This window comes from Leopardus geoffroyi, chromosome A1 (assembly GCF_018350155.1).
Source record: "Leopardus geoffroyi isolate Oge1 chromosome A1, O.geoffroyi_Oge1_pat1.0, whole genome shotgun sequence".
NCBI classification, from domain to species: domain Eukaryota; kingdom Metazoa; phylum Chordata; class Mammalia; order Carnivora; family Felidae; genus Leopardus; species Leopardus geoffroyi.
Window position 1 is genome coordinate 232,033,609 of NC_059326.1, and position 21,157 is coordinate 232,054,765.

At 45.7% G+C, this 21,157-nt stretch overlaps 1 protein-coding gene and 1 long non-coding RNA gene across 2 annotated transcripts; one reads left to right on the forward strand and one right to left on the reverse strand.

Annotated features, from left to right (window-relative positions):
* The first annotated feature begins 539 nt into the window (after positions 1 to 539).
* On the forward strand, positions 540 to 2,104 carry TAS2R1 (taste 2 receptor member 1). The gene has a single exon (XM_045494984.1). The coding sequence runs from the start codon at positions 540 to 542 to the stop codon at positions 1,434 to 1,436; it is 897 nt and encodes a 298-aa protein (XP_045350940.1). The 3' UTR covers positions 1,437 to 2,104.
* Positions 2,105 to 6,359: 4,255 nt separating this feature from the next.
* LOC123606543 lies at positions 6,360 to 18,286 on the reverse strand. Its single transcript, XR_006716340.1, has 3 exons — positions 18,124 to 18,286; positions 16,180 to 16,266; positions 6,360 to 6,430 (listed from the first exon to the last, which is right to left on the reverse strand). It is a non-coding gene; the product is annotated as an uncharacterized LOC123606543 (long non-coding RNA).
* Between the last annotated feature and the right edge of the window lie 2,871 nt (positions 18,287 to 21,157).

Genomic DNA, 21,157 nt, shown 5'->3' on the forward strand with positions numbered 1-21,157 from the left:
AGCCATTGCATATTGGATAACTACTACTCAGGAGTCCTGTGTGCTGACCATTCCGCACCATTGTAGCAGAAGTGATCATCTCAGAGTCATGTCTTTTTAAAGAATGCCCCGCTAACACGAAGCAGAATTACACCTGCAGGCACAAGTCAATATTCATGGTGGAGGTGAAGGATTGAGGAGTTTCCACTGATTGTGTGGTAGGGGAGCCCTTCTCCCAGCCCTGAAGGTGTCTGGTTCCACTATTTGCTTGTGACGACGTCCGAAGCTACGTAGATCTGGAAAATGCAAAAGCTATCGCCAAGAAGCAAATTATTGCTGGAGTATCTCTTTCTTATTTGACTGGCTCGGAACCAAATTGAGAAAACGGTGATATAAACAAATGTATGCCACCTTCCTGTCCCATTGCCTTTTTTGTCAGTCATATTCCCCAAAGGGTTTCTAGTCTAGTTGAAGAAAAATAGAAAACTAGAATAATCTACACTGTCCAAAAATCTATAAATACATCAGTTTTTAAAGTAACCGATTTTTTTCTTCTCAGAATGCTAGACTTTTACCTCATTATCCATTTTCTTCTTCCAGTGATACAATGTCTCATCGGAGTTTTAGCAAATGGCATCATTGTGATTGTGAATGGCATTGAGTTGATCAAGCAGAGAAAGATGATTCCGTTGGATCTCCTTCTTTCCTGCCTGGCGATTTCCAGGATTTGTCTGCAGTCATTTATCTTCTACATTAATCTGGTTATTCTCTCCTTGATCGACTTCCTTCCACTTGTTAAGAATTTTGCGGTTTTCATGTTTGTAAATGAAATGGGACTTTGGCTGGCCACATGGCTCGGCGTTTTCTACTGCGCCAAGATCTCCCCCATCGCCCACCCACTCTTCTTCTGGTTGAAGATGAGGATATCCAAGTTGGTGCCATGGCTGATCATCGGGTCTCTGCTTTTTGCCTCCATCCCTTTGGTTTTCTACAGCAAGCATACGTGGGTTCTTTCCCAAGAAGTCTTGCTGAGACTTTTCTCCCCAAATGCAACAACTCAAATCAGAGAAACATCTGCTTTACAGATTGTCTTTCTTGCTAGGTTTTCACTGCCGTTCGTTATCTTCCTCATTTCTACTCTGCTCCTGGTGGTTTCTCTGGGGAGACATACCTGGCGGATGAGAAACACAGCGACCGGAACCAGGGACGGTAGCACAGGTGTCCATGTGAGTGCGCTTCTGTCCATTCTGTCCTTCTTGGTCCTCTATCTCTCCCACTACATGACAGCTGCTTTGTTCTCTTCTCACATTTTTGAGCTCAGAAGCTTCATGTTTCTGTTCTGTATCTTGGTGTTTGGGTCCTACCCTTCGGGACACTCTATTATCTTAATTTCGGGAAATCCTAAACTGAAACAAAATGCGAAGAAGTTCCTCCTCCAGGGGCAGTGCTGCCAGTGAGAGAGAACTTTGGTCCATTCGAAGAACTGGCAGTTCCATGAGCTGACGATGCCCGCCATACCTTCTTGAGTCAAACAAAGCAGTCTGCTCACAATTACACAAAGCTTGGACTGCTTGTCTAACCTGAGGCATTTTTATGGATTTGCCCCTTTTTCAAAGGGTTATATTGATTTTCAGGGCCCAACGCACACTGGCGGATCGCATCAATGTCAATATCCTCATTGCGATACTGTACTATCAGGGTGCAAGGTGTTACCTGATTGGGAAAGACTGGGTGAGTGGTACGGGGATCGATCTGTATTATTTCTCACAGCTGCACCTGAATCAGCAATTTTCTCAAAAAGTTTAGAGAAAAAGAAAAGGACATTTGAACTCGTGATGTCAGAAGGGTGCGTGAAGGCCGTGGCGTCCCCGTGCGCCCGATGCCTCATCTAGATGATGGATCTTGAAAGGACTGGTTGCTCCTTTTGGGTCTAACTTGCAGATTATTTTTGCTCTGTTTGTTAGAGTCGTCCGATCTGAGAGAGAGCTGAGGACAGGCTGGCCATCTCTGTCCTGGTAAGCTTGCTCACCGACGCCACACTGCTGAGATGCTAGACGCCACGTTGACATGTCCCATCAACTGCCCAAAAGAGCAGGCAGATGGAGGAGGAAAGAGGAACCCGGGCCTGAATTTTCCATTTCCCCTAACTGGGCCCACAGACCAGAAAATAGTTTGCAAAGCTGTTTCATCTTGCATTTGTGTGCTCGGCTTTGGGACCTTTTCAACCGATGGTACCAAATTAGAACTCCTACCACATCGCATGTCTTCCCAATGAAGCAACACCAGTAGGTGGGTGGACTGGGGGCTTCTCCGTCCGCCTCACGTCACAGATGCATTTGCTATGTGACTGATGGTTTTTAGATGCTCAGATATATAGGTATTTCTAAAACAGCTTCGGAACCCTTTCGCTTCCCGTGAAACGAAAGATGTTCCCCAGTTTGGCTAGAGCTTGTAGCTCATGTGTGATGATGGAAAGCCTGTTGAGGTTTGGGTTGGCCAATTGCCAGGAATGGAGATTCAGAGGTTGGTTTCCTCGCCCAAGACATGCACGCTTGGTTGTACTAAAATAACAGAAGTCTTTGCTTCGGAAGAGTGCAGGAAAGTATTTATCTTCTTGGGTGTGGGAACTTGGGTATGCATCTCAGACTTCCCCCCACCAAGGAGCAAATTAACAGTCTCCATCTTCCTGCTATTTTATTTTCCTTCGTCCCAGTAGGTGGGAAGGTTTATCACTAATCGTGCACCCAGGCAGCCAGCTCTGGGAACAGCAGTTGTGTCCTGTAGGTGATTATTTCTCCCGCTTTGAGAAGGGACGGTGAAGAGTGACTTTTATTTTCTGTGCGTCTCAAGCGCGGATGCCGGCTCTATTGAATCACAGTGTGTATACCGGCCGGTGGATGGAGAGAGAGTGGGGGCGGTTTCAAACATTCGGGGAGAAATATGTAAATATACAAACTCTCTTGTGATTTTTTTTTTTCCTCTGATGCCAAATCCTGATTCCATTACATGCAACTCCTGCTTTCAGAAGGCTAGTAAATGAGATGAATATTAAGGTCAGACTGTTTGGATACTTAAACGTTACCAACGAGTTCTAGAAAAGAGGATGCAAACTCTTTTCTGTAGAAACGTTTTCGCAATCTACTCTCCTAGAACTATTTCTTCCAGAAACGTCACCTGGCTATCTCGTTGATGGATATTGTGTAGAACGCTAATAGCTCCGTTGTAGAAGCAAAACAGACTCAGCCTTTGATCCCTCTGTAGCAGCCCTTGGCTGGAATCTTTAGCCTGGACAAATTGGTTCTGTCCTGGCATCTAGCTTGGGTAGCATGGGGTTAGCCTCTGTATAGGTACCGACTCTTCCTCTGCCCTACCCCTGCATCTATAGGCGTGGACTGGCCATTGTGGCCCCTGGGAGCCTTGGCTGGGGGTCACATGCCCATGGGTCAGGCCAGAAGGCTGTTAACTACAGGGCACAGTGCTATGTGCCCTTCATCCCCTGCCCGTGGTCCCCCACCCCTCCCCGCCGGACTAGATCCAGCGGCCCTGCTCAGTCAAGAGCAAAGGAGGATCGGCTACCAGGCAGGCTCTTACTGAAAAGGGAGCCAGCATAGTACCTCATCCCATTTCAGATAGGGGTTCGGTAAGCGGCCCCAAACCAGAAGGCCAGGATTGCCCCCTCGTGTCCCACTCCCCATGCTGACACTGACTCCTTTGGTCAAGGATTCTCTATGGTTTCCAGTGACTAAACATGGTAACTGACTGAAAAGGTGCTGATATGAACACTTTTTGTAAGTATAGATACCGTAACAATTTGAATATTGAAACACAGGGGCGCCTGGGTGGCTCAGTTGCCTGAGTGTCCCATTCTTGATTTTGGCTTAGGCCATGATCTCAGGGTCATGGGATTGAGCCCCACGTCAAGTTCCTCGTTGAGTGTGGAGCCTGCTTAAGATTCTATCTTGCTCTCTGCCCCTTTCCCCTGCTCATGCCTTCTCTCTTTGAAATAAAACAAAAAATTAAAATAAATGCAACAATTTAAAAAGTCTCACAAATTACTAATGCCTTTTTTTTTTAATGTTTATTTATTTGGGGGAGAGAGAGACAGAGCACAAGGAGGGGAGAAGCAGAGAGAGAGGGAGACAGAGAATCCAAAGCAGGCTCCAGGCTGAGCTGTCAGCACAGAGCCCAACACAGGGCTCGAGCCCATGAACTTCGAGGTTATGACCTGAGCCGAAGTCGGACGCCCAACTGAATGAGTCACCCAAATACCCCACAAATACCTTTCGAATTCTCAGTCACTCATTCAAATATAATAACTGTGGAAGACAGAATAATCTGGACCTGGAAGTGCTAGGAGCACATTAGCATTTAATGTCTACCGGTCTTCAAACTGATGACCACCCATTCCAGACAGATCTTTTAAAAAAAATTTTTTTTAATGTTTATTTATTTTTGAGAGAGAGAGAGAGAGAGAGAGAGAAAGCATCAGCAGGGAAGGGGCAGAGAGAGAGGGAGACACAGAATCTGAAGCAGGCTCCAGGCTCTGAGCTGTCAGCACAGAGCCCGATGTGGGGCTCAAACTCACAAACTGCCAGATTGTGATCTGAGCCACAGTCAGATGCTCAACTGACTGAGCCACCCAGGAGCCCCATGCAGATAGACCTTAACACCCTGTTGGATGCTTAGGTATTAGTCATACTCATCAGACTATGAATATTCAAATCTTAGGCTTTAGAAATATGGTTACAACAACTTCTGTCCATATAGACCGACATCTCTTCGGGTAACAAGAGGGACAGGTAGTCAGAAATATCCAAAAGAGAAAGAAACCAGGCAGATCATCCAAATCGACTTTGGCAATCCATGGGATAACAGATGTTACAGACAGATGGCACCCACAGTGGAGAAAACTCCAAACGACAGGGACAGGGAGACCCACATGTTTTAAAAAGTGTCTTGCTAGGGTATGAGATTGGAAATCAGATTAGAGATTGTATTAACACAAACTTAGTTTCAATGGTATATTCTTTTTTTAAAACAAATATTATTTTGCCACTCAATCATTGCAGATTCAACTGAAACCTTTATGCCAGGGGAGAGGGTAGGTTCTGGAAAAATCGGCCTCAATGGACTGAAAACATTAGGCTTTGGGAGAGAGTCAACATAAATTCAGTTACCTTGTGGACATTTATTTCATTACCTTTCTATATAAAGCCAGCATCACCCTCTGTTTCCTTGATACACGAAAGTACCTGATGTATGGCTCCATAGCTTCACGGGACTCAATACCGATTGTTTTTAAGATGTGACGTAAACATCTGGCTTCAGATCTGTGACATCTGGATCTACTTCACCATTCTGGCTGCGGTCCAGGAGTCGGTGATTGTATCCTGTGATTGAAAACATATTCAGACCAATGAAATGTGGGTTTCCTTTTTTCTTTTTGGTGTTTTATTGGTTTTTATTTTATTTCATTTTGTTTTTTAAATGTTTATTTCTTATTAAGAGACAGAGAGAGACAGAGCATGAGCAGGGGAGGGGCAGAGAGAGGAGGAGACACAGAATCCGAAGGAGGCTCCAGGCTCTGAGCTGTCAGGACAGAGCCCGATGCGGGGCTCGAACTCACAAACTGAAAGATCATGACCTGAGCCGAAGTCGGACGCTTAACTGACTGAGCCACCCAGGCGCCGCTATTAGTTTTTATTTTAAGCAGTTTTCCACAAGATCATCAGCATAAATAATATTAAATAAAATATCGACTTAAATGTCTGAAAATATGTCCGTTTTTAAAATGAGTGCTGAGAATTCGTGTTGTTTAAAACTCAGCATTGTTAAGGAAAAAGATACATTGTGACTCTCTATTTTTGAGGTTAAAATGCATGGTCCTGGGTGGATTCTTCAGCTTCTTGTAACTCAACTCTCTTCTTCTAGATTTGTGTAAGTAATGCAAGTCCATGCTGATGTATGACTGGGTAGAATTTGAATTCGGGGATATGTGAGGTCCTGTAGCTAAATTGGGCTCAGCGCTCGGTGAGCATGGTCTGAATGACCTAAATTCCAGAACTACTGGGGAAGCCAGATTCTTCTGAAAACAGGCAGGTGGAAAGGATTTGGAAAATAAATAAGTGGCTAACAGTGAGATAGGATATTATATTACTAAATGTATGGGTTGCCCTCTGGCTGTAAACCCACTCATTTAGAAAGCAGATGTTGTGCTTGTGAGTATAAATTAATGTTTTATTTTTCATTTAAGACCTAGGCAATTGGCTTCCAGAGAACACTGACCAGATATGGTCAGGAAGCTCAGTTTCATGATAAAATTCTCCAGCACATTCCCCACAGCTTTCTGCTCGAATACTTGGAATTCTTGAAATACAGACTTATGCTTTTGGTCATGGAAGCATGATGTTCTTAATGGCACTGGTTGATGATAGATCCAGAAAACAGGCCTCTATGGAAGGAGAGAGGAAACCTTGAGCACAATTTTTAGATTGGGAGCCTAAGTGGATTTGTATAATACCATTGAAAGATAGGGAATTAGTCCATGCACAAGCCAAACCATTGCATTTCAAGACTGACAAGCTGGCTTCCTCTGTTCTCGCTAAAACCGCACCTGCTATTCTGGTCGTTTAAGTAACTTCTGTGCGATGCAGTAGGCACAGCAATGAGCTGATCCTCTGTTCCTTGATCTGTGAAATAGGGATATTAAGAATGGAGACCACATACTGAACCAAGTTCCAGGTTCATAACTGTGAGCTCTAACAATGTAACTCCCAAGCAACGGGGACTGAGATCCATTCTATCCCAAGGAATCTCCAGCAGCACCTTGGGACAGAAGGCGAGTGCACTGGGAAGCAACCTGTTGAACAACAGAGGGTCATAGCTAAAATCTAGTCTTGAAAACCTTGAACATCATGTTTCCCCCTCTTAGAAGTGGGGGTGAGAATATTTCCAAACTTGAGGAGAGGAGTCAGCGAGCCAGTGGAATCAATGCCTTGTTGCTGCTAGTGTTTTCAGTTGTTAAGTCGTATCCAACGGCTGAAATGTGACCATTTTCGACCCACAGAAATGGCAGTTTTATGTTTCACGCTAGTCATCGATCAAACAATCAGTCGCAGGGTTTGGAGGAAGTGCCTTCTCACGTATGATCCGTGATGGCCGCCCGCTTGCAGCAGCCCTGTTGCCACGAGTCGCACCGTGGTTCTTCTGAAGCTCCGCCATATCCACCCCCATGGCCGAGTGGCCACACCCATAGAAAGAGGGAGAGACAGAAGATGCCCTCGGAGAGGCAGGCAGCAACTATCTGGGAATAAAAGCAATTCTACCGAACGGGCGGGTAAAGTGGGGACTCCACTGTGCAAAACAGTTGGGTGGTTCCCCAAAAAGATAAACATAGAATTTTCATATGGCCCAACAATTCCATTCCTAGGAATATCCCCAAGAGATTGAACACAGAGGCTTAAGCGGACACCTGTATAGCAATATTCATAGCATTACTCACAATAGCTAAAGAGTAGAAATAACCCAAGTGTCAATCAGCAGATGAACCGGTATACGAGGGGCACCTGGGCGGCTCAGGCTGTCCAAACAACTGACTTCTGATTTCGGCTCAGGTCATGATCTCATCGTTCATGAAATCGAGCCCTGAGTCAGTCTCTGCACTGACAGTGCAGAGCCTGCTTGGGATTCTCTCTCTCCCTCTCTCTCTGCTCTTCCCTTGCTTGTGCGAGCTCTCTCTCTCTCTCCCAATGTAAATAAATAAACTTTAAAAGAAGAGATAAACAGGTAAACGAAATGTGGTTTATGAAATATCCCTACAACACAGTGTTGTTCAGAACTGAAAAGGAATGGAGTTCTGATACATGCTTCAAAATGGGTGAACCCTGAAAACACTGTAAGGGAAAGATGACCGACACGAAAGGGTCAATACTACGTGAGTCCGATTAGATGAGGCAGCAGAGAAGGCAAAATTTGTAGAGATGGAAAGTGGAACAGAGGATGCCTGGGCTGGGGAGCTCATGGATACAGAATCTGTTTGGGATGATTAAAAAGTTCTAGAAACAGCAGTGATGGTTAGACAACACTGGGAACGTACTCAGTCCCACTGAATTGTACGCTTAAAATGGTTAGAATGGTAAATGTTATGTATATTACCATGATTTTAAAAATCTATCTTAAAAACAAAGAGGCAGAGGTTGGGAGTACTACCACAGTTATGTTCTGGTGCCATCCGTGGGTAAACACGGTGACAGTCTCCATTGGGAATTCACTCACTGTTAAATTCTAAATCAGCCTTCCTTATTAGAATCAGCTTGCTTTCGGGCTAATAGACAAACATTATGAATCTAGATACCTTTAGAATCTAAATAGATCATTGCCATTCAAATTTACAGGCCATTGAATGTAACACTATGCAGCGGAATTCTAAGGTCGAACACAAATAAACCTCAAAAGTAGATTTCACTTTCTTCTTCCTCCCTCTCTCTTTTTCTTTTTCTTTCTTTTTTCTCTTTCTTTCTTTCTTTTCCTTCCTTCCTTTCCTTTCTTTCTATTTTTTTCTTTCTTATTTCTTTCTTTTCCTTCCTTCTTCCTTCCTTCCTTTCCTTTCTTTCTATTTTTTCTTTCTTTCTTCTTTCTTTCTTTCTTTCTTCCTTTCTTTCTTTCTTTCTTTTCCTTCCTTCCTTCCTTCCTTCCTTCCTTCCTTCCTTTCCTTTCCTTTCCTTTCCAGTTTTCTTTCTTTCTTTCTTAAAGGGCAGAGGGTGCTTGGGGAAAATTGTCAGAGACTAGAAATTCTAACCCCTCAGGGCATCAAAGTTGTGCTTGATTGCCTGTAGTTGAGAATTTTGAAGACCGATTCAATCACTGGTGGCTAATTCAGAGGGAACAAGCTGATTACGACTAGTATGCTTCCAGAATGTTAAAAAATAAAAATGCCTTCCTGGATGGGACCAGTGTCTGTGCAGGTGAGCCCCTTCCAGGAGCATGCTGTGGGGGACAGCCGTCCCCTCTGCCCCCAAGTAGGAATGTGACCAGAGTTTAGTTCGGCTAGCTCAGCTGGGCAATTTCACCTGAAAACATACTACTCTGTTTTTTCTGTGCTCTGTGTTTTGTTTCGCAAAACACCCCTGCAAGTCACAGGGGTCACACCCAGATCTCCTGGATGTGCCCTCTGGTGCTCTTATCTGGTGCAGGCTGAGTGCCAGGCCCCACAAAGAGCTCCCAGCGGGATCCCAAGGATGAATAGCAACATGTCTCCCTGTTTTCCCAGGAACAGAATGAATGGACCTCTTGTGAAATCACTCTCCAAGCGAGTTCTCTTTGGGGTTTTAAATCATATCTAAGAGAGCAAAAATTAAAAAAAAAAAAAAAAAAAAAAAAAAAAAAAAGCAGAACAGTGCAGACAAGCCAGCAAGGATTTTAGGGGGAAGGATCCTCAGGCCCATGGGGCTAAGCCTTCCAAAGACCTAGAGTGTGAGCTACGGAGAAACCTAGTGATTCTTTTGCTGGGCTGCAGGAATGGGGATTTTTACATTTCTAATTGGATTTCTTGCTTATTGCAAAAAAAAAAAAAAAAATGTAATATCGAATAACAAATAAGGAAGAAGAAAGTCATCCAAAACTCAGCCTCTTAATAAATCAGCAATTTTGATTTGCCCATGTTCCCATTCAAATGTTGTGAATAAAAATATTTAATTTTATATCATTATAATCATGGCAAAGAGATATTTTAATAAATTTCATTTCCCTTAAGATGTTAAGCATTTTCTTGTTATTCTGTAGTTATCATTTTCATAACTGTTGAGCTGATATATAGCACAGGGCCCAGAAATAAAGGCATTTGGTAAATATTTGTTTAAAAGATGAATTAATATACTTTACTTCTCTATGCCCTTATTTGGGGAAGCATTGAATGTGATTTCATTTCTACTATTATAAATAATGTTTAATAGGTATCTTTGTGATTTGTGTCTATCCTACTTTTTGCATAATTTCATAGGGAAAGTTCTCAGAAGTAGGAGTCCTAGGTTGGCAGCTATGAAATGCATTGGCAAATTGCTTTTTAAGGAGATTGTATGGATTTGCTGCAGTTAGCAATACACAAATCTGCTGGTTTTTACATATCTTGACCAGCACTGCTATTTAAGATCTTTTTTTTAATGTTTACTAATTTAATAGGTATAGAAAGACTTCAAGTTGAAAAGCTCTCTTCCAAAATAATTATAGGGGCATCTGGGTGGCTCAGTTGGTTGAGAATCCGACTACAGCTCAGTCATGACCTTACAGTTTGTGGGTTCGAGCCCCACATGGGGCTCTGTGCTGACAGCTCACAGCCTGGAGTCTGCTTTGGATTCTCTGTCTCCCTCTCTCTCTCTGCTCCTCCCCCACTCAGTCTTTCTCTCTCTCTCTCTCAAAAATAAATAGACTTTAAAAAATTAAAATAAAATAAAGTAATAATGAAGTAACTTTAGCTTTTCATCTTCATTTTATAAGCCTTTTCCTGTGACCCTGACACAGAACCTAACCAGCTTTGAATGTTGGTCAATCAACCCCATGTCAGTGGTTAGACACCTTCCAAGGGAGCTGGTGGGGCATCTGCTCGGTCCTGCAAAGAGGACAGGTGTCGGGCCCGGGACTCTCCTGAACCACTCTGAGCACAGAGCCTGTCGGGGCCTGCTGGCTGCGAGGTGACGGAAATGCTCCGAGGGGTGGAGCGGAGGCTGAAGCTTCAGGGCAGCCGGCAGACAAGGCTCTCGGGTGGGGCCCGCACTAGGTGGTTCTTCCGGATTATCCTCCCTGGAGCCCGGGAAGGGCTCAGGGCACCTCACGCTGAACACGGGCGGGGCTCTATGCCTCACACGTCCCAAAGGTTACTTTATTGCGTTGTCCCAGCAGTATGAAAGGCTGCCTGATTTTCATCCTACGTTGCAAAATGTGGAAACGGGGCCCCGGGAAACGTGATTTGCCCACCGCCCCTGAGCCGTCGGGATCCAGGATCAGGAGATCAGATTCCAAAGCCCCCGCTCAGAGGACCGTCCTTGGGGTGCCGAGGCACAGGAAGACCTGGGCCTCAAAGTTTTTACTGGAATAACAGAGGGACGTCACAAATACATTCCATGATTACACCTTGTCTTCCAATAGGTTTTTTTTTTTGTTTTTTTTTTTTTTAGAAATTCATATTAAAATATCCATGGATGATGATGATGATGCACACTGCCTGGCTGGATCCTAATATCTTGTTATTTTTTATTTTTATATTTTTTAAATCAACGAATATTTATTTGCAAGAGAGCAAGGGAGACCCCAGGTGGGGTTGAGTTGGAGGGAGAGAGAAGGGGGGGAGGGGCAGAGAGAGAGGGAGAGAGAACCCCAAGTGGGCGCCTCGCTGTCAGCTGATCTCACCACGGTGAAATCATGATCTGAGCTGCAAGCGAGTCAGACGTCCAACGGACTGAGACACCCAGGCGCCCTGATCCCAGTATTTTGAAAACTGGGACCCAAGGCCGGTGTTATGGGTCTCACTACAAACGAGGAAACTGAGGCTCAGAGACTGAGAGACTGGCACAGGCGCGGTCTGAAGCCAGAGCTTCTCGCTCCCTGGAACAACGGGCTGGGCGGCAACACTGACCCCTGGGGGTGCTGAGGGCTAAGTGCTCCGTGCTCGGTGCTCGGTGCGGCACAGACTCCTGGATGATGACCGAGGCGCGGCCGAGCCCACCGGCGCGAGAAGGTGGAAATGGAGGTCGGGTGCAGGGAACGTTTGCTTCGCAGAAGACCAGAGATGGGAGCTGAGGAAGGAGGCGGAGAGGAGAGGAGGGAGCCACCTGTGCGCCCCTTTGCTCCAGTGGGGCAGGGAGCTGGCGCCCTCTAGCGCCCAGGAGACGCCCGGCACCCCAACCCACAGGCTGAAAAGTCCCCCCTGGAGTCGCGCTGTGTGGACGGATGACAAGACCCAGGCGGGGGGCTGCTGGGCCCTCATAACAGTTGATTTTCCAGGACACCCTCCCCCACCCCCGGCCCCCGCTGCCTCACACATTGTTTGCCTCCACCACTCGGCTTTTCTCAGTTCAGGTCAACCTTTTCGGTCTTGGATTAAACTGGGAGAAAATCTGAAAGGGGACGTGGAGGGTGCCTTCTCATTGTTCTAGACCGGGTCTCTCCACACCATCCACACAAGCCGGCCCAGCTGTAGGGGCGACACCTGTGCACTGTGGGCCGTCTGGCAACATCTCCAGCCTGGCCCATTAGATGTCTGCAGACGCTGCCCCCTTGTCCCTGGGGACAAGGTCACCCCTGGGTGAGAACAGCTACGCTAGAGGGGCCTGCCGAGCTGCTCCGCAAGGGGAAATGGACAGATAAGTGCGTGGGTTAACAAGTTCATAGCTTAAAAGTGATCCTGACGTGGTGCTCGATTGAATCATTGAGCGTTGACTGAGTTTCTGTGAATATTACCTTCCAGATAAGACTGTGAATTGTGTCATTCGAACCGGATTGAAACTCACCCCGTTTTGGTCTTTCTTGCAGCAGAAAACAACCCCAGGACGTGTCCTCTCCGGCTTCCGGTTCCAAACCACTGTGTGTTGTCTCTAAACAGCAGCTGCGGCACCCCCAAAGGGGGGGCATCTCAGTGGTTCTGGGGGACGTGGTAAACGCTGGGGCTCGGAGCCGCCGGCCAAGAAAGAATTCTTGAGACGTCTTTGGTGCAAAAAGGTGGTTTTATTAAGGCACGGGGACAGCAGCCGTGGGCAGAAAGAGCTGCACCGGGGGGTCGCAACAGGCGACTGATTATATACCTTCAAGTTGGGAGGGGGTCAGGGACAGTGGAAGTCTTTAAGGTATTTTGGAAACAAGGTTTCCAGGACCTTGAGGGGCTAGCTGCTGTTGGGAAAAGGTTATTTATTACTGTGTATTTACTAAAACCTGAGTCATGAGACCCTTGAGATGTATATTAGGGGGCCATAAGCTTGGAGTATGATTGCCAGCATATGTCTTGCGGTGGGGGGTGTAGAGATAAAGGAAGTTTCCAAAGGAATTTTTATATGTTAAAGTAGACTTAACAGGATCCTGGGGGGTCGAGATAATGTTAAGCCACGATTGCCTTTTGCCCTGAGCAAAGTGTCATCACTGAGGCAGCTGAGCTCCTAGAGGAATGTCACTGTGCCTGTTTCAAGGACTTGTCCACGGGCTGTAAGAGTAAGGAGATTTATTGTTTTTTCTTTTGCCTTTGTTTCTCACATCACTGGGTACATCCCTGCATCTGGAGGTGTTGTAGGATTTAATAAATTGGTGGGTACAAACCTCAGTGCTGTTGGGACAAATCACAAGAGAAGGGCAATTTTCCACATGGATTAAGAAGTCTACGGATGAAGGGCACCTGGGCGGTTCAGTGGGTTTAGCATCCGACTCCTGATTTCAGCACAGGTGAGGATCCCAGGGTCATGGGGTCGAGCCCCCCGTGGGGCTCCGTGCTGAGTGTGGAGGCTGCTCTAGGCTCTCTCTCTCTCTCTCTCTCTCTCTCTCTCTCTCTCAAATAAAATAAAATTAAAAATAAAATGTCCATGGGGCGCCTGGGTGGCGCAGTCGGTTAAGCGTCCAACTTCAGCCAGGTCACGATCTCGCGGTCCGTGAGTTCGAGCCCCGCGTCGGGCTCTGGGCTGATGGCTCAGAGCCTGGAGCCTGTTTCCGGTTCTGTGTCTCCTTCTCTCTCTGCCCCTCCCCCGTTCATGCTCTGTCTCTCTCTGTCCCAAAAATAAATAAACGTTGAAAAAAATAATAATAAAATAAAATGTCCATGGATGAATAACCTTTTCCTTCCAGTTGCCTAAGGAGAATGCTGTTCTTAAATCTCTGACCACACTGTCTGACGATCTGAGTGGTTCTAGGGGGCAGGGTCCCAATGGGGGCGACCTCAGAGCGGGAAGACTCTCAGCTCGTCTTCCAGAGTCTGCGCATCTGCATCTAGGTTCACCAAGGGTGCCGGCAGTCTCCTGCCAAGAGTTAAGGGTGTCTCCAGCCCCGCCATCCATCATTTCCTTAGACACGTGGAGGAAGAGGTCAAGCCAGGCAGGCAGGGCTGTCGTCCGTCCCCTCCCTGAGAGGCCATCTGTGGCCACTCCAGGCCTGGGGACAGCCCCACCCCCTGAGGAGGGCGCACAGAAAAGGGGCTTAGGGACAGAGCCTTATCGGATGGGCGCCGTGGAGCTGGCTCTGCGAACAGAGCCGCCGGGTGACTGCTCTGGGGACTCGGACCCCACGAGGAGGGCGAGTGTGCTGAGGAACGTCGTCAGTGTGACCAGGAGAGCCCGCGTGTAGCGTGACGATGTCTTAAATTTTGTTTCTCCGCCCCAGAACACGACTGGGACTAAGACAGCCAGCTGGGTTAAGATGTAAATATAAGTCTTTCACCAAGAGAAGGATAAACTGCATGTTGGTGGAATTTGGGGTGGAGGGGAGGTCTCTCTGAGCAGAACGTGAAAGTAAACAGAAGGAAAAAAATCCACAGACCCGATGACATGAAAATTGACACTCTCTCTGCAGAAAACGCCTCCATGATAATCATCAGACTATTAGGAAACGATCCCGACACACGTAACAGCGGAATGAAGATCAGCAGAGTCAGAACCTTGGAAAGCGACGAGAAAAAGACAGGTGCGCTCAGCGCAGGAGGCCAAAGGCGTGAAGTAGGTGACTCGAAAGAAAAATTAAAAAGCCAGAAAGTCCAGGAAAAAGTCATCACCGAAAGGCAAACGGGGACAGCAGTTGGGTGGCACCGAAGCTTGGCTGGCAGGTGAATCAAAATGGAAGGGTGTGGCGGCCCGCGGTGGTGAGCAAGGCGGGTGGCCGTGAGTCCCGCACGCGGTGGGGCTGTGACAGCGTTTCGGGCAGCGGCTGGCGATGTGCCTAGAGATTGTCAGCGCGGAGGCTCCGACCTAAAGGTCCCAGCGCTGAGAACTCAGTGGCAGCAGATAATGAGATCGGCGTCCCCGACGAGCCTCATTTCGTGGACATTCGGTGCTGGGTGACCAGCCCTCTCAGGGGTGGCGGGGGCTGTCATGATACACGCCAACCACGCGACAGGGATGTTTTTTATGGAAGCAACCATGTGGAAAACCCTAAATGCGATACTCCTGCTTGCATTAAAAGCATTTATGTTGACCTACGTGTTCGTAAGACATTAAATCCAAAACGTTGATAGTAAGGCAATATATGTGCGATGATTTATTTATTCATGGGTCTCTTTCTGACTTTCTGCCTTACCTTGTTCAAAGCTGGGCCTTGGTCTGAATTCCCCTGGCTCCCATGGGACTCACTCTCTCTCTCTCTCTCTCTCTCTCTCTCTCTCGTTTTTTTTTTTTTTTTTTTTTTTTTAAATTTTTTTTTTCAACGTTTATTTATTTTTGGGACAGAGAGAGACAGAGCATGAACGGGGGAGGGGCAGAGAGAGAGGGAGACACAGAATTGGAAACAGCCATCAGCCCAGAGCCCGACGCGGGGCTCGAACTCACGGACCGCGAGATCGTGACCTGGCTGAAGTCGGACGCCTAACCGACTGCGCCACCCAGGCGCCCCTCTCTCTCGTTTTTATCCCACACACATGCCACGTTCACTCCTGCCCAGCTGTTCCCCGTGGGACCCAGCTCCTTCAGGCTTCTGGTTCCACCCCAAAAACAAGTTCCCTGAAGGAGACTTGAAAGCAAAAGAGGCCTATCGTGCACCCACAGCTGTTTTAAAATATGTACCTCTGGTTTCTCACTCTCCTGTGCAAATCCCTCCATTGTCTTGCTTTCATATTCAGAATAAAATCCATACTTTCTCTGTAGTTTATAAGGTCCCATGGAATGTAAGCCTTCTCTGAATTCTCTCTGAATTCTTTCCCTCTCTCTCTTTTCTTTGCTTTGTCTACATTGAGGGCACTGGCCTCCATGCTGTCTCGAGTTAACATGCCAAGGTTATGGCCACCCCAGGGCCTTTGCACGTGCTTCTCTTGGCCCAGAAAATGCAGTCTGGCTCTCTCCCTTGCTTATTCAGGTCTCTGCTCAAATGTCACCTCTGTGAAGAAGGCTCTTCTGATCATCCCACATAGAACAGGAACTTCCCCCATCCTTCTGTGTCCTATAATTCGGCGTTATTTCCCCCCAGCACCTCAGTCACTGTATACCGTATACCTTAACTTATACATTCACTCATTCATGTGTTTATTACCTTTTCCCAACAGAACAAAAGCTCCATGAGGGGGAGACTTTGGCTTGTTCTTTGCTGCCTCCATGGTTCCTGAAGGATATCTGGTTCCTATGTATTGGGAGAAAGAAAAGAGAGGGAACGGTGGCAGAAATGAAGAAACTAGAAGATAAAAAACAAAATCAACAGGAACAATACATATATATGTATAAACATACATATATGTATATATATATATATATATGTTTAAAATATATAAAAAATATATATATTTATAAATATATATATTAAACATATAAATAATGTTTATTTATATATGTTTAATATACATTTATATTAAACATATAGAAATATATATTAATATATATTATATATTTATATATGTAAATACATATTGTATATTTATATATGCTTAATATATATAAATATATATTTAATATGTAAATATATATTAAACACATATAAATAATATATATATTAAACGTATATAAATATATATAAATGTGTGTGTATACATACACACATACACACACACACACACATATGTTTATTTTAGAAAATATCCTAAAATAAACAAGTCTACTGACAAGACTGATTAAATCAAAAGAGGGCGACACAAATTCTGTTGGTGACAGAGGAGGCAAGGCCCACCGGGGACAAGTTTTAAAAATTGTGACAGACTTCCCTGACCAACTTCATGACAATGGACTGGAAGATTCTGCTGAGGTGGGGGCCCTGCTCGGTCCCGCAGCTACCCCGATGGCCTCTGCAAGCAGTGGGCACAGCAGAGACCAGCTGAGCGGGGGTGGCGGCTTCTCCAGCATTTACGACATGAGAGAAAGAACCTCACACAGGTACAGACTAAAAAGCTGACAAATGTTACAGACACCGTAAAATCCAGAAAAATAACATGGAATTGTTATTAGCCGTAGTCGCAGTAATTGGCTGCCTGATGCACCTCTGCAGGGCTCGTTTCTGCGGGTTTTTCGTCTCTGTTACTGCCCTACTCCTAGGAAAATAATTTGGTCATATCATTTTCTGCAGAGAGAATAGAAAACTAATTCTATCTTTCCTCTAGCAAGGTCGACAGAAATTTGTTTTTTATTATTGACGGTTGAGAAACGCTTCTCTCCACCACCTCTGAGAAGGGGTAAAGCCACTGGCTTTCCGCACAGTGTCTTGCTCCGTGGGTCCTCCCAGTGGGACTAGGGAGGTGTGCAGAGACCAGGGAAGCGGTCAGAGACCCTGGGTCTTTCCGGGGACCGGCAAGGGCGCAGGATCAAGCCAAGCCCTGGGAGCCTTCGTCCCCCAATCTCTCTGGATGTGGCCTCACACAGCCACTGCCTGGTGGGCACGTCCAGCTGTCCACCCCCCCCCAGGCCTTTCCTACATCCCCCCACCAGTGGGGTGTACACATGACCCCCCCCCCAGGGCTGGAGCACTGCTTCATGCATGTGGGTCACGCATGTGAAACCTCCCTGCATCCCGGGAGCAGGACGCAGCCAGTGTAAGCTTCATTCTCCTCACGGCCAGCCCACCTCTGAGTGGGAGCCAAGCTTGGAGCAGTCAGGGACAGCTCAGGACCCCGCACAAGGAGCAAGTTGGACTGCTTGTTGGTACAGGGCTTTACCGCCGTGGTCGTGCTTCTGGGTGTGTCCCACATGTGTCCTTCCCCCGATCTCCCCTCGCCACAGCAGGTGACCTGGGACTGGCCGTCCATGGTCAGCATCAACCCTTCTCACTGCTCGTACCATGGCAAGAAGGTTCACTTTGTTTTTGCATCGTCCATCTTCCTGTTTGTTTTTTATACGTTTGACGCCTTTTTTGTTGTTCGTCTGTTCCCCTAGTACCGCCTTCTTTGATGTTAAATATACATACTTACGGGTACCATTAGGATTCTCTTTCCATTTATTCACCTATATATGCTTTAGTTGTTTTCATCGTGGTTGTTCTGGAAATACAATTTACCTCTTAACACATAAGAAGCTAGCTCAGATGAATACCGATTTACTTTCCGTAGCACGCAAAGATCGTGTTCTCCCACAGTGCCTTTCCCTCCCCGTCCTCTGCGGTGTTATTATCACAAATCACATCTGTGTACAGACAGACCTCAGAGATACCGTGGGTTTGGTTCCAGACTGCCACAAAAGAAAAGCAAAACAAAAATTGCAATAAAATGAGTCACATGAAGTTTTTGGTTTCCCAGTGTATATAAAAGTCATGATTACCCTATACTATAGTCTATTAAGTGTGCAATGGCATTATGTCCTTAAAAATGTACAGACCTTAACTTAAAAAATACTTTATTGGGGCGCCTGGGTGGTGCCCCAGTCGGTTAAGCGTCCAACTTCAGCTCAGGTCATGATCTTGCAGTTTGCGAGTTTGAGTCCCGCATCGGGCTCTGTCCTGACAGCTCAGAGCCTGGAGCCTCCTTCGGATTCTGTGTCTCCTTCTCTCTGCCCCTTCCCGCTCATGCCTCTCTCTCTCTCTCTCTCTCTCTCTGTCTCTCAAAAATAGACATTAAAATTTTGAAAAAATACTTATTGCTAAAAAATACTAACCATTACCTGAGCTTTCGGTGAGTTGTAATGGTTGATCACAGGTCACCTAACAAAAATAAGAAGAAGAAGAAAATTTGAAATACTGTGAGGACTACCAAATGTGACAGAGACCTGAAATGGGCAAATGCTACGGGAAAAAACGTATGATGAAATTTCTCAACTCGGGGTTGCCACAAACTTTCAATTATAAGAAACGCGTGGGGTGCCTGGGTGGCTCAGTCCGTGAAATGTCTGACTTTGGCTCAAGTCATGATCTCACAGCGCATGGGTTCGAGCCCCACATCAGGCTCTGTGCTGACAGCTCAGAGCCTGAAGCCTGCTTCGGGTTCTGTATCTCCCTCTCTCACTTGCACTTGTCTCTGTCTCTCTCTCTCCCTCAAAAATAAATAAACATTAAAAAAAAACCCACCATCATATCATCCAAGTGCAATAAAACAGGTATGACTATATACTGTGTATCCATCAACACACATTTATAATTATTTCTTTATGCTAGTGTCACTTAAATTAGATAGGAGAAAAAGTCATAAAGTAAACATACCTTTACACTGTCGTTTATTTACCTATGTTGTTACTTTTATCGGTGCTCTTTATTTCTTCGTGTAGATTCACAGTGCTGCCTAGCGGCCCTTAATTTCAGCCTCAAAGACTCTATTTAGTATTTCTTGTGGGTAGGTCTGTTAGAGACGAATTGTCTCTGATTTTTAAATATGAGAATAGGAGTGCCTCGCTGGTTCAGTTGGTTGAGTGTCTGATTTCAGCTCAGGTCATGATCTCACCGTTGGTGAGTTTGAGCCCCTGATCGGGCTCACTGCTGTCACCCTGTCAACAAAGAGCCCACCTCGAATCTTCTGTCCCCTTGTTTCTCTGCTCCTCCCCCACTTGTGCTCTCTCTCTCTCTCTCCCCCCCCAAAAATGAATAAATAAATGAAGACATTAAACATAAAATAAAATATGAGAATACATTATTTTCTCCTGCGTTTCTGAAAGATAGTTTTCCCAGATGTAGAATTCTTTTGTTAAAAACTGCTTCTTTAATTTATTTTTGAGAGAGAGAGAGAGTGTGCGAGCAGGGGAGGGGCAGAGAGAGAAGGAGACAGGATACAGAGAATCCCAAGCAGGCTCTACACCGTCAGCACCGAGCTGATGACTCGGGGCTTGAACTCACGAACCCTGAAATCACAACCTGGGCTGAAATCAAGAGTTGGACGCTCAACCAACTGACCCCCACCAGATATAGAATTCATTGTTGACAGTATATGTCTCTCAGGGCTTTGAATATGTCATACCACCAATATCTGCCATTCATGGTTTCTGGCCAGAAATCGGCTGTCAATATAAATTAGGATCGCTTGTACAAAATCAGTCACTTCTCTCTGGCTGCTTTCAAAATTCTCTCTTGGTCTGTACTTTTGACAGTTTGAAGATGATGTGTATGCATAGATCTCTTGAGTGTATCCTACTTGGAATTCATGGAGCTGCTTGGATGTGGAGACCAATGGTTTTCATCAAAATTTGGGAGTTTTCAGCCATTATTACTTCATCAAACATCCTTTCTGTCTCTTCCTCCCTTTCCACTCCTTTTGAGATTCCCTTTATTCATGTGTGGAGAATCGTGACCAGCTTCCACAGGTTTCTGAGACTCTGTTCATTTTCTTCATTTCCCCCCCTCTATGTTTCTCAGACTGGATAATCTCAATTGGTTAGCATCAAGTTCATTTCTTCTTTCTTCTGTCTGCTCAGATCTGCTGTTGAGCCATCTAGTGAATTTCTCATTCTAATTATTTTACTGTTGAACTGCAAAATCTCTATTTGATTTTTAAAATTATTTCTACTTCTTTATTGATATTCTCTATGTGGTGAGGCATCCTACTTTCTTTCAGTTCTTTACACGTGGCCTTCTTTGGCTCTTTGGATGTATTCAAACAGTATGTGTAAAGTCTCTGACAATGAAGTCCAACGTCTGATCCTCCTCAGACACGGTAGCTATTGATTACTTCCTCCTCCCCCTGCCCTGTGTATGGACCGAGCTTTTTTGTTTCTTTGCAGGTCCCGCAATCTTTTTTGTTGAAAATCGGGCATTGAAAATAATATAATGTAGCAACTCTGAAAATAGGGTCTTTTTCTGCCTTCATCCTGGCTTGTTGTTATTGTTATTGTTGTTTGTTGTAGTTACTGTTTGTTTGTTTAGTGACTTTTCTGTACTCATTCTACCACCCCCAGCCCCCCAAATTGTGTTCTTTTTCTGAAGTCTCTACTCAGCTTAGTGGTAAGCTAATGATTGGACAGAGATTTCCTCAAATTCCTGGAGCCGGGAAGTCCCCCAGCATTTGACGAGGGCTCTGTATGTGTTTGGGGGCAATCCTTCAACACTCAGGCAGTTGACAATACTACCTTTACCTTCCCTTTCTGCCTGTGCAAAGCTTCAAGGTGAGCCAAAG